We start from the raw sequence: 13,229 nt of genomic DNA, 5'->3' as shown, positions 1-13,229 counted from the left end.
ACTTCCTGTCCTCCGTCCTGTTTCACATTACCTGCTCAGGTAACACACTCAGTCCCCACTAAAGTCTGAGTGAGTTTCAGCCACTCGAATGAATCTACATGCTGACCGAAAGCAAATAGGTAAGACGGCGTGTTTTGTCTTTCAAATACGTTTTAGTTTTCAGATGAAGGCTTTGCATTTAATTTGGTTGTAAGTGACCTCTGTGTGACTCACTCTAACAACAAGACACAACCAAGGAGAACCAGACGCTACCAGGAACCTGCAACCAACATCGTGTTGCTATTTGTAGTAACATTTTTAAGAAACATTGATGTATTTTCTAACACGTGTGACCTATGTTCTGTTGTAGAAGTTCGGTGAGAAATGGCTGGTTTAGGCGTTGCCTTGAGGTTGCATGAATTTAAAGAAACACAGAACACCAAATTGCATCTACCCAAACACATGTATGTGTGACTTTCCATTTTAAAAACCTCAAGATCTTAATGCTCATTTTTCCCGTCAGATCGTGTGCGGTTTTGACATTGGTCAATGCGTTGTTTCTCTATGTGTCTAGTGTTCGGCGTCAGGGTAGAGACGCACAAGGACTGTATCCAGGTCAGCTTGCAAGAGTTCACACCTTCAGCTCTCAGATGTGCAGGTGAAAGAATGAAAGACACAAACATTCACATACTGAGATAAAAACAATTATCTGCACCTTAAACTGTAGGGAGAAACATATTTAGGACCCAGAGAAAAGGATCTATCACAATCAGTGTTGGGCAAGTTTTTCTGAAAAAGTAATTAATTACTAGTTACTAATTACATATTCAATAGTGTAATTAGATTACTGTACAAATGACTCTCTCCAAAAAGTATTTAATTACTTATTACTCATTACTTTCTATATCCTACATCAACCTTGATTAGTTAAGTGATTCAAGGACAGACATGAAACGGCTCTTTTAATTCATTCAAATAAATAATATAAAACTACATAAAGTAGTATTATTAACTGACCAAAGTATTACAAATGTGAGGATTATACATTAAAGCCTGAATTTTGATGTCAATTCCACTATTGCACACACATATATTACACAAAGTATTTAGTTTAATTACATCAGAAGTAACTGTAATTAATTAACAGAAAAAACAAGAGTAATCCCTTACTTTACTTTTTCAAGGGAAAAGTAATTAAATTACAGTAACTAATTACTTAGTAACTAGTTACACCCAACACTGATCACAATTTCATTTTGGATGGCAATAGTTCATTGAACAAGGTACCAAAGGTGTCCAAATATTTATAAACGTTATCAATTTCTCAGATCGACGCAGAGATATTTGGAGTCTCACACATGGCTGAAGGAATCGAGTGCAAAAGAGAGTTACAAGAGGAGTTTTGATCTGCTCACCCTGCAGTCTTTACTTCTGTCCAATCTGACCACAGACCTCAGATCAGCACAAATGACGCTCAACAAACCCCAGACGCAGCTGAGCTCCTATCAGGTGGAGTTCAGCAGATGGAATTACCCTGACGTCACAGTCACACCATCACATTCGCAATAAAAGGTCTAAAGGTGTACGGTCTAACGGTTGAGACATGTTTTTTTCCATAATCTGGTGGTGTTCTCATAGACTCGTGTGCTCATATCTGACAGATTACGTTATGCATGCCAGCCACAGAATCACTTTACCTGTTGGTGTGCTTATTCTGAACACAACAGGTGGCAAAACACATAAAAATGAAATATGAAAAACACGAGAACTGATTACATCATACCAACAGAAATGAATCACTCCAACTACAGTCATTTCCAAAACACAACCTTAACGCACAATGTATGTTTTTAAATTCATTTTTAGTGAATCGTTTATGTAAACGATGACTAGTAAAGGTGTGCAAGACAGAAGAAACAATCACATTCCAAATACATCTTTCATACACTTCAAAAATACAAATGTGAACAGCTTTAACAGAGGACAAAAAGCAAGATCACCTGGTGAAGGTTGACAGTGACAGCAGATCAATCACAGCTGATTTGTAAAACATGAGATCATCTGTTCAAGCCAAGTAACTTTCCACTTTTACACAAGCAGGAAGTGCAGACCATATAAAGACAATCTATGGGTTATTGCATCTTTGCCGTTAAAAAGATATTAACATTTTAACTACACATGACCTATTATATTTTTGAAATAAATTAGGGCTGTCAAACGATTAATCACATCCAGAATAAAAGTTTGTGTTTACATAATATATGTCTGTGTACTGTGCATATTCATTTTGTATTTATAAACACATACGCATATGTACGCATATTTAGGAAACATTTACATGTATTTATTTAAATTTACCAGTTATTTAAATTATATATAATGTTTATTAATTTTAATGTATATTTTTTTCTTAAATATATGCATGTATGTGTATGTGTTTATAAATACAAAATTAATATGCACAGTACACATACATTATGTAAACACAAACGTTTATTCTGGAAGCGATTAAAAGCGTTTGACAGCCCTAAAATAAATTCATCCAATTATTTACTTACAGTTATTATTTAAGAAATAGGTGAATCGGGCACATAAGATTCCTATAATAAATTAAAATCACATGTGAGAACTATTACATGGTCCATTGTATTTGGATGAACTTTTTTAAAGCATAATTCAATGAAAAACAGAAGTCACAAGAGGAAATTTCTACTACAAGAGGAAGTTCTTGGTTGTGAACTAAACAGACATCATTGTGGCGACAGACTATTAAACAAACACATTAAAGAAAGTTGAATCCTTGTTAAATAATGGATACATGTGATGTCTAAATGCCTGTGTCATGAGGATTTGTCAAAAATGTTAAACTCAGACTCTTCTGACCTCTTTTACCTTCCTGTAATCTGACACGTCTGAACAATGTTTTTTTCTAAGGCATGTTGTCAAAGGGCCCCAATGTCCTGATAACAATGCTAATGCCATAAAAAACCAGACACGCACGCACGCACGCACGCACGCGCGGACGGACACGGACACACACGGACACACACACACGCACGCACGCACGCACGCACGCACGCACGCACGCACATGTTGGGTTTCCATGTTTTATGGGGACACTCCATAGACGCAATGGTTTTTATACTGTACAAACTGTATATCATATTCCCTACCCCTAACCCTAAAAGTCACACACAAGTGTCTGCTCTTTTAGATTTTCAAAAAAGTTAATTCTATATGATTTATAAGCTTGTTTCCTCATGGGGACAAAAACATGTCCCCACAAGGACAAGGATTTTGGATATTGCCATCTTTGTGGGGACATTTTGTCCCCATACCGTAGGGTTTACCCTTCCCACGCATACACACACACACACACACACGCACGCACGCACGCACACACGCACACACACACACACGCACACACACACGCACACACACACACACACATAAAAATACAAGGCCCCAAATTTACCCCAATTTTTTACAATTACCCCTATTAGATATTAAGACTCCAGACTAATATTTAATGGATTTAATATACAGTATCTCAAATAATAGATATCTTAAAGTAAGATTGAGTCTACCTTTAATAAATAAAAACTGAACGTGTACGAAATACCAGCAGCCGCAATCCACAGATAAAACACAAACCATGTGAATTATTTGGCTGAGATTAGATTTGAAGATTTCAATTTGGCACCCAATGGCATTAAATCCTGGTACAGTGGTCCTGTTGAGAAATGTTTAAACTCTGTTGCATTGACTATGACATGTTTATTTATTCGTTGAATTTATATTTATTAATAAGCAGTTCAAAAACTGAAGTTTACGTAATTTAACAAAAAGCAGCAGTGAAATGTAAATAATATTTTGGTAACACTTTACAATAAGGTGGTATTTATTAACAATTAGTTAATGCATTAGCCAAAATGAACTAACATTGAACAATACTAATACAGCATTTATTCATATTAATTCATGTTAATTTCAGCATTTACTTCTTAAAATCAAATGTTGTCACTGTTAACATTAGTTAATGCACCATGAATTATGAACTAACATAACATTAACAAGGATTAATAAATGCTGAAAAACTAAATTGTTCATTGTTAGCTAATGCATTTACTAATGTTAACTAATAGCACCTGATTGTAAAGTGTTACCAATGTTCTTCTATTGTACCGTAGTACAGACACAGTTTCTGGCTGTCTCACACAGACAGTTTCAATAGCGTCTCTTTCCTAAATAACAGCACAAAACACATTCGTCTTCAATTACCGTTGGAAGTGTGTGGGAGTCCGGCTAAAATGTCACCATGCTTGAGGAATCGGACCACAGGTGAACAAAATCATCATGGTGCTCTTGTCTTACTACTCATACAAAAAACATGCAATGCAAAACCCTATACAATTTAAATAAATAATATATATATATATATATTTGTCATTTGTGTTTCATTCAAATCTGAAGTCATTTGCAGGTCACGAAAACATCTATCTCCCTTTTGCATTTACAGAGATTAAAATATGATATTGTTTTTTTTAAGTCTTTATACATTGTCTACTCTGGGCAAATGCAACCTTGTTGTTCTGTTACCCCATTAAAAAGTTTGTTGTTAATTTGTCTTTACTAAAGTCATACATTCTTACTGCATTTTTTTGGTGTTATATGTTATTTTACTCTCAAACGTTTCTCCTAAAATTGCTCAGGAGTAATAAAAACGAGACCATTTTTTAAATACATGAACCGTATGGAGGTGTAAAATGAATGTAGATGTAAAATGTATCTGCAAAATAATCTGAATTTGGTTCAATTTAATGAGTTCGTATTGAGATCTTCAATAATATTGACTTTTGAATTGCATACTTGACAAATCTGAGCTCGTTGTTGAGATGCCTACTGAAACACTAACGGAGACATATATGAGATTTCTTGGTCTCAGGAGACACATCTGAGATGAAGGCAAATATTAAGCTCTCCATCTAATATCACTGATGTCTACAGGAGAAATAACTGAGATAAAGAGATGTCATTTATAATGTGTCTTTCCTATGGGCAACAACAAAGATGAAGTTACAACAAACAACAGTGACAACATAATGGCACAAAGTTACAAGACGACAAAACAATAAACTTGCAAAACTAACCGCATCGTGTGTTAAAGCTGCAGTGCATGCTGGGAACCTGACTGCAAATTAGCAACATTGCTCAATATTGCTCAATGTTTGTTTATACAACTTATGGATATAGTCATTCTAAGGTTTTTAGTATGTAGATTTTTGTCATCTGTGTAGTGTACTTGGGTCAAACATATAAGCTACTTAAATGATGCATAAACATAGCAAAAGCCTTCTCAGCGTTTCAATACACCATAGAAATGATGTGGAAAATGAATGAGCTTCATACAATAGTATCTGAATGATATTACACCATATATTGCAGTGTTTGGAAAGAATGAGGGACTGCATGTTCTCTCTGTGCCGCGTAACAGTCATGCAGCGATTAATGAACAGGTTTAGTGAGTTTTTGATGACATCATGACGTGGTTCATAACTATATAAACCCCTCGGTCACCCGTTCAACACACAGCGGATGGCGAAAGACGACATCTGCACAAAACACCAAGAGTTACCGGTATACAACATTTACTTTGAATTTGTCATTTACTGTATGTGTGAACTATGCATTTACATGCCAATTATGCTTTGTTTCAATGAACTACTTGTGTGGTACGTGCGATTTAATACTTTAGAATTGGGAAGTTAAAAACAAGGTGTCGGATTCCTGATCTGCAAAGCATTAAGAATAGATGTGAATAGTGAACATCAGGTTTCTCTCAAAGAAATCTTTTTATGCAGCGCATCGTGAGTTAAACTGTTCATCCGGTTTCGTTCTCTAGATTTCTTCATTGTGGATTTACTTACTGTCTTGAATGTACAGATCAGAGAGAAAGATGCTGAAGATGTTGGGCGTGTTGGCTCTGGTTCTGCTGGTGTCCACTATGAACGAGGGACGGATTGTGAGTAAATGTGAGCTGAAAGCTCAGCTGGACGCGGTTTTTGGAGCAAATATGACCGGAAACATGACTCAAGACACACCTGCAAATATGACCGGAAACATGACTCAAGACACACCTGCAAATATGACCGGAAACATGACTGGAGAGCTCATCGCCAGACGTGAGTGTCGTGTTGGGTGAATGTTGCTAATTGCATACTGAACGTTGTACAAATGTAAGTAAGTGAAGCCTCACAGTCTAATTGTCTTTCTGTATTTCAGTTGTCTGTGCGGTAGAACGCACGTCAAGGTTTAACACCAGCCTTGTCACCACCATCCAGTTACCACCCCCTACCCAAAACTCACAAAAACCAAATGGGCCACATCAAAAACGAGGGGAAAAACCAGATCGCCCACATCAGAAACCACACGAGGGACGTCCAGGTGGAAAACCAGGTGACTCACATGGGGGACGTCCAGGTAGTAAACCGAGAGAAAAACGATCCCCTCCTCGGGCACCAGGACGAGGTCGGGACAGGCCCCCTGCTGGTAGTTCAGGGGTTTCACCTGGTACCACCATGAACCTGTACGGCATCTTTCAGCTGAGCGATCGTGTGGCGTGCGACTCTGGATCGAACCAGACGGTGAACATCTGCCGCATGAACTGCAACGGTGAGTACCTCGAATTAAAAGAAAAATGATTTCATGAAGATATAGAGATGGACGAGTTCTTATTAAAGGTCCAGTTTGTGAAATTTAGCGACATCTAGTGGTGAGGTTGCGAATTGCAAACAATGGCTCCCTTTCGAAGCACTATGGTGGCTGACACAGGGCTAAGATGACGTCACGTTTTCGCTTCTTTGCCGAAGGATATAACGTATTTACGCACTCTGCAGATCAGTTGGTCCTTTTGGCTACTGTAGAAACAACATGGTGAATTCCCTGTAAGGGTCCATGTAGCTCATTCTAAGGTAATAAAACCATAACGCTTCATTATGTAAGGTCTTTATACACCTCTGAAGACATAGTTATGTATATTATATTGCATTTCTGTCAATAGATCCTCCAAAAAATTACACGCCGGACCTTTAAATGAATTATTTCAGAACTAAAGAAATTAAACTAAATAAAAGCATCTCTTTTTTTCAAAAGCTCTCATTGATGATGACATCAGGGACGACATTGCCTGTCTGAAGACCCTGATGGGATTCATGTGCAATGTGTAAGTTTACAAAGCTTCTATTGTAATCAGCAAGTCTGTTGATGATCGTGCAACTTAGTTTCGTTGATTATAACTTGAAAATATGTTTTGGTAAATTTTCACAATTTGAAGTTGTTTTAGATAAAAGGAGCTGCGAAATGACTACATGTCATCACATGTACATAGTTTGGTTGTGTCACGTCATATGTTGTTTGACAGTCAAATGGCAGACTAACTTAGGAATTGTTTAGGGAAAATGATGTTTGGACGGTTCTGTAATGTCCTATGTTTTTTCTTACAGCACAATCACTCCTCCTCCCTTAACTCCTCGTCTCATGAAGTAAGTGAAAGAAAAATCAAGATGCAACAAATTACGATTATAAATTAGGTTTCTACCTAGGGGACAAAAAATAGCTGACTAGGTTTTATGACAGAGTAAGTGTGTTTATAGGAACATCTAGATCGTTTTTGAGTACGTGTAACAACTGTTTGTTCAATCAAAGCTGTAAACGTGCTAAATGGCATGAGACGCTGACTGTGTTTTGTGTCTTACAGCATGGACGTGACGTTTGTGGAGGAGTGTCGCTCCGTGGTTCCCTCGCAGTACTTTTCTGCGTGCGTCTAAAATATTCACAGCGTGCCCTCCAATGATTCGATTCTGTCATTGTATTTGAATGCATTGCATCAAATAGTTCACCAGTACATTATTTTACTTTTAATACAAGGACTGAAAAGTGCTCTCACAATTACACATCTCATATACAATGACATACCTCAACCTGACAGAACGCCAATAAAAGAATATTATCGCAGGAATCTGAGTTTCTTGTCGTATGCATTCTTTCAGATGTCCCTTCGTTTGTTAAAAGTTCCGTGTATGAAATTTAGCGACATCTAGCGGCGAGCTTGCGAATTGCAACCAACGGCTCACTCCACCCCTCCTTTTTGAAGCACTACGGCGGCTGAAACAGCACTAAGATGTCGTCACGTTTTCGCTTCTTTCCTGGAGATAACATATTCAAGAAACGCGCTCCGTAGAGCAAAAATATATATCTTTTTGTGAATGCAAAATTGAAGCATTTTCAGTTTTGGACCCCTTCTCCTTTCTGTTTATAATACTAACTATGTTTAAATATAAGTAACGTATTTGGGTTTCTAATATACAGTTTTATGTACCAAAGTTGATTTTTCCTAAACGTCGAATCATATTGAAGGTCACATTAAAAATATATCATGAAACGTTTTATAAACCTTAAAAAGACAATGTTTGCTACAGGCTATAACAAAATAAAACTGAAATGTGGTGGAAATGACTATATTTAAAACATTTCAGAAAAATGCACAAATAGACACTACTGGTGATGGACAAATGAAATGAACCAGTAAAACATGGCCATTTTCATAAAGTACACAGAGTGAAATATGTAAAGAAGGGTGACGAGCAGATTTAATGTAGAACACTTAACAAACAAAAACTGGCTGATTTAACGTCAGCTATGCAGAAAAACATTTCTCTCTTCCCTGTTATCATGTGTTTGTTTGTCCCGTCACGTGTAAATGTTAAGAAATGCCAGAAGCAGGTCAGGCCAAATGTTTTACATAGATTTGTGTGTTCTTTGAATAAGCTCAAATGTACAGTGACACAGAGATTCTGCACCAAAATTGTGAAAATGTCTTTCCGCATGCTTTGACAAACTATTTAATAAAAAAAATTAAAATAAATAAGAACATCTTAAATGAGCCTTTGAAATGTAATGATATATACTGTACACCACTGAAACCAAATCCTGTTGCTTCCTATTCAAATGACTTTGTGTTGTGCAGAAAGCACTTACGTAATGTTTTGATCAGATTTATTCCTGCCCAGCAGTACAAGATGAGTTCGACCTGGTTTCAGTATATATTTATCTATTTGAATTGGAAATGTTGTCAATGTGCCGTTCGTGATTCTGCACTTCTGCATCATCATTCAAAGCTCACGCAACAAAATTATTAATTTTAGAAAAGACATCGATCAATTTACAGCTGGAGAATTTTTAAGAAAAGGGCCAAAAACCCTGAAGGTGTTATGGCAAGCTTTAGCCGAATTTCTAATCTATTCCTATGATGTCATTCATCTTCTCAATGATGATGATGGGCTGGACCAATAGAACAGGTGGAGGTGACTCCAGCATATATAAGACACTTCAGAGAACAGAAAGACAGAGGCTCGTTAGAAGACTGACAAACAAGCATCTTCTCAACAGAAACTCCGGTATGGCAACGTATTATTTGCTTTTTTACGCTCGTTGATCTGAGGTTTTTCACTTAACTGTGTTGCACGGTCATTGAATATATAAAGCAATGCGTCTGCTATTAATAAATTGTGTGTTGTAATTGTTTATGCTAATTTGTATTAATAGGTTTTTTAATGATTTAGAATTGCATTTTTAATTGTATATGGTTCAACTGTTCTTTTTTAACGATTATCTAGGTATTATTTCCTTTTTATCTGTGAAACGGGTTAACCATTTAGTTTGATTTAAATATTTTATTTTTACATTTTAAATTCGGTTGGGTGTTAGGTAGGTCGATCTTCAGTCACATTCACTTTAATTGCATCTTCTTCCATAAAATGAGCAAACAGTGATTGACGTAATTGTGTCCCAAGATACTTTTTTTGTGTTAACATTTTTGTGTCACATTTGAAGTGATTTAAACTAGAAAATGTTTCTCGTGACCCTTTCAGTCCTGGTGTCTTTGTGAACTAAACTCACTCATTCTTTGCTTGGTAACCATTCAGGACCACAGTAGTTAGATGTCGATATGGGTGGTTTGAATTTTTTGCGTCATCTCCAGATATCGGATTAGAGAAAGATGGAGAGTGTTCTCCCACTAAAGATGTTGGGCGTGTTGGCTCTGGTTCTGCTGGTGTCCAGTATGAATGAGGGACGGCTTCTGAGTAAATGTGAGCTGAAGGCTCAGCTAGAAGCCGCTCAGTTTCAGGTGGTGCCAGACAATATGACTGTGGAAGATCTCATCGCCAGACGTGAGTAACAGTTTGTCCACTCCTTCAGCTCTCTGTCGTCTTTTCTATTTCTCTAGAATGTTATATTGCCATGTTTCATGTCACACGATGTGCAGATGAAAGACCAATTCCTTTCTTTTTCACTGTTTCTTTCTTTCAGTTGTCTGCAGGGCCAACACCTCAGGCTTCAACACCCACTTAGTTAAATTTATCACTAGAAAACATGACGATCCCGCATCCGAACATGATTCTCCCCAAGCTTCATTTCAGGTTCCAGCTCTAGCTCCACCCCCATCCCAGGGTCCACCGAATGCTTCACCCCAGATTCAGCCTCAAACTCCACCCCCGGGTCAGCGTCCAGTTCAATCCCAGGATCAAGCTCAAACTCCACCCCCGGGTCAGCGTCCAGTTCAATCCCAGGATCAAGCTCAAGCTCCACCCCGGGGTCAGCGTCCAGTTCAATCCCAGGATCAAGCTCAAGCTCCACCCCGGGGTCAGCGTCCAGTTAAATCCCAGGATCAGCCTCAAGCTCCACCCCGGGGTCCACCTAAAGGACCAATTGAAAAATCCGAGAGATTTTCCCCCCAGGAAGAGGACCGAAAGCCTCCTGCCGTCTGGCACCAGTACGGAGTGTTTCAGCTCAATGACAAGTTGGCCTGTGATTCCGAAGTTGTGCCAACCCGCAACCTTTGCCAAATGAACTGCTCTGGTGAGTTCAAATGTTATGATCTTGGATGCGACATTACCATTAATTTACAGATCATTCAGGATTTACTACATTTATGGTTTTCTTTCTTTAATTGTGAATTTCTGCATTCTCACATTTAGAAACGTGAATGAACTCTTCAGCCATGATATTGTTTGTTTGTTTTTTTCTAAAAGCTTTGCTTGATGATGACATCACGGATGACATCGCCTGCCTCAAGACCCTGATCAGCACTATGTAAGTACACACTCACATTCACACAGACACTGATACACAAACACAGGCACATTGATTTCTGTATTTCCCCCTTTAACAGGAAAGCTGGAACCACAGGGCAACTGTCTGACAGTCCTCCTGTGCCTCAGAAGTAAGTGTAAAACATCATTTGTATCTGTGTAGTAAAATAAGAAACAGACTAATGTTCATAACTAACTAACTAACTAACTAACTAACTAACTAACGTGTGTTATAGGTTGGATACGCTGTTGGTGAAGGAGTGTCGGCATGTTGTTGCCTCTCAGTACTTTGCTGAGTGTGCTTAAAACATTCAGCGTTCCAGCAGGTCGGACAAGATTCGTCGAACTTAACGTCCCAATTTCACTTTTCTGATTTGTGAACTACAGAGACGTATGCACAAGCTGTCTAGAATTATCTCACACTGTCACTTTAAAAGCCCAACAGTCTCATGATTTCAATGGCAAGTTGCATTTTATTAAAATGGTTAGTGTCATTATGATGGTGGTGGGACCTGGATGCTTTTAAACAGACTCATAATAAACTTAATAGAGGGCTGTGTGTATTAAGCTATTTAATTTATTGGTGTAAAACTGTGTATATAGGCCAACTTCTACACTTATTTAATAAATAATAAATATGTAAGAAAACGGTTTCTTTGGTTACACAACATTGCTTTTTGTTACAACCTTCTGACTCTTTAAAGTCCCAGTGAAATTAAAAATGACGATTCTAATTTTTTCATTAAATATTGCAGCGTTTATAGTAAATAGCTTATCAATGTGGGTCATTTTCTTTTTAAAATTCGTGTTCCCCTTATAATCTTCAGTTAAAATCTGAAAATGCACTTCTGCCCATGAAATGACTATCCGATCTCAAATGATGTAAATTAAACAGTGAAAAATGCAAGCCACGCTCACTAAGTTTTTCCTTTGAAATTCCTTTCACTCGGAAATGTGCCAGAATACGGAAGTAAAAACGATTGCAACTTCCGGTTCACAGGGACTTTAAAGAGATGAACAGCATTTAAGAACACAAATGTGTTTTAATAAAAAAAATCACATAGCTGGAAAGCATGGGGGTCACTACTGGGAACCAACAGAACACCAATAACAGGGCATTGCCATAATGATCATTAAAAAATAAATCAAAGGACACAAATTTGTCCAATATACATCAAATAAGAACTAAAATGCTTTATTAGGGTCCCCAATGGAGAAACAAATAATTGTTCATTTATTTAAAAAGCATACTCATTTATATGCATGCATGCATATACTTGTACATTTACATTACATATAGCCTATACTCTGTATATATTGTTTGCTTACATCTTTAAACTATATTCACTCCACATTCACAATGTACATGCACACACTTGCACATACAATTCGTAAAATTGTACTTTTGTACAATTTAAATGTTTTAACTTTGTGTTATTTTCCACATTTTCATGTCTCCCTCACTGAGTTATTACACCACCATATAATATATTTACATGATATAATATATAATATAAATAAGACTTTTGGTATTTTTAGAACAGTCTTTCGAACAGTAAAAACACATATTTAACTTGCTCATTAACGAAAGAGGAATGTGTACGTACAGGCGCCACTGGCAGTTTGCGTACGGCAGGTCACGTTATAGGCGCAGCGTTATTGGTTAAATGAAATGTCAATCACATTAAAGATGATGGACTGGCGAATCGGGCGAATCTTCAAAAGACTCGCTGATTCGCCAGAGTCCAACATAAATGGGCTGAAGATAACAGCAAAGATGTAAAAGTTATTTTCTATCTGTTGGAGAGTGGAAGGGAAAAGTCAAATTGAAAGAAAATTGAAAAGCCTTTTTAGACGTAATCCGTAGAAAGCACAAATTTACAGTGGTACATAAACAAGTAAAATCTTTAACGGAACAACAAATACACAACGTGTATTAAAGTTCAACATAAAATATCATATGTAAAATATACAATTATTTATTCTAAACAAGTCTATGAATAGTTTGCTCAAGCCACTGTTGGTTGAAATCTGTGTTTACTTCTACTCTTCTATGGTGGGCTTCTATGAAGTCTGCAAAGTCTCACAGAAATGGCCTCC

The 13,229-nt window shown here is 37.3% G+C and overlaps 2 protein-coding genes across 3 annotated transcripts; both read left to right on the top strand.

Moving 5' to 3' along the window:
* The first annotated feature begins 5,488 nt into the window (after positions 1-5,488).
* LOC130553519 (uncharacterized) lies at positions 5,489-8,001 on the top strand. 2 transcript variants are annotated; one of them, XM_057332533.1, is made up of 6 exons: positions 5,489-5,616; positions 5,923-6,161; positions 6,262-6,651; positions 7,132-7,201; positions 7,482-7,520; positions 7,736-8,001. In XM_057332533.1, exons 2-6 carry the CDS (start codon positions 5,936-5,938, stop codon positions 7,803-7,805), a joined length of 795 nt encoding a protein of 264 aa, XP_057188516.1. In that variant the 5' UTR covers positions 5,489-5,616; positions 5,923-5,935; the 3' UTR covers positions 7,806-8,001. The 2 variants fall into 2 exon arrangements, with proteins under 2 accessions (XP_057188516.1, XP_057188515.1); XM_057332532.1 differs by having other exon boundaries at positions 5,535-5,616; positions 5,882-6,161.
* Positions 8,002-8,121: 120 nt separating this feature from the next.
* LOC130553518 (NUT family member 2E-like) lies at positions 8,122-11,915 on the top strand. The gene is made up of 6 exons (XM_057332531.1): positions 8,122-9,434; positions 10,019-10,208; positions 10,348-10,896; positions 11,070-11,130; positions 11,210-11,260; positions 11,366-11,915. The coding sequence occupies exons 2-6, from the start codon at positions 10,037-10,039 to the stop codon at positions 11,433-11,435; spliced, it is 903 nt and encodes a 300-aa protein (XP_057188514.1). The 5' UTR covers positions 8,122-9,434; positions 10,019-10,036; the 3' UTR covers positions 11,436-11,915.
* The last annotated feature ends 1,314 nt before the right edge of the window (positions 11,916-13,229 follow it).

This window comes from Triplophysa rosa, linkage group LG4 (assembly GCF_024868665.1).
Source record: "Triplophysa rosa linkage group LG4, Trosa_1v2, whole genome shotgun sequence".
Lineage (NCBI taxonomy): Eukaryota > Metazoa > Chordata > Actinopteri > Cypriniformes > Nemacheilidae > Triplophysa > Triplophysa rosa.
The sequence above is the reverse complement of the archived record's forward strand: the minus strand, read 5'-3'. Positions and strand labels throughout refer to the sequence as shown.

Excerpts from the sequence above, each read along its gene's own strand:
- LOC130553519 (XM_057332532.1), top strand. The coding sequence starts at position 5,915 with ATGTACAGATCAGAGAGAAAGATGCTGAAGATGTTGGGCGTGTTGGCT. Across the intron at positions 6,162-6,261 it reads TGGAGAGCTCATCGCCAGAC|TTGTCTGTGCGGTAGAACGC; the intron begins GTGAGTGTCGTG and ends TCTGTATTTCAG. Across the intron at positions 6,652-7,131 it reads CTGCCGCATGAACTGCAACG|CTCTCATTGATGATGACATC; the intron begins GTGAGTACCTCG and ends TTTTTTCAAAAG.
- LOC130553518 (XM_057332531.1), top strand. The coding sequence starts at position 10,037 with ATGGAGAGTGTTCTCCCACTAAAGATGTTGGGCGTGTTGGCTCTGGTT. Across the intron at positions 10,209-10,347 it reads GGAAGATCTCATCGCCAGAC|TTGTCTGCAGGGCCAACACC; the intron begins GTGAGTAACAGT and ends TCTTTCTTTCAG. Across the intron at positions 10,897-11,069 it reads TTGCCAAATGAACTGCTCTG|CTTTGCTTGATGATGACATC; the intron begins GTGAGTTCAAAT and ends TTTTTCTAAAAG.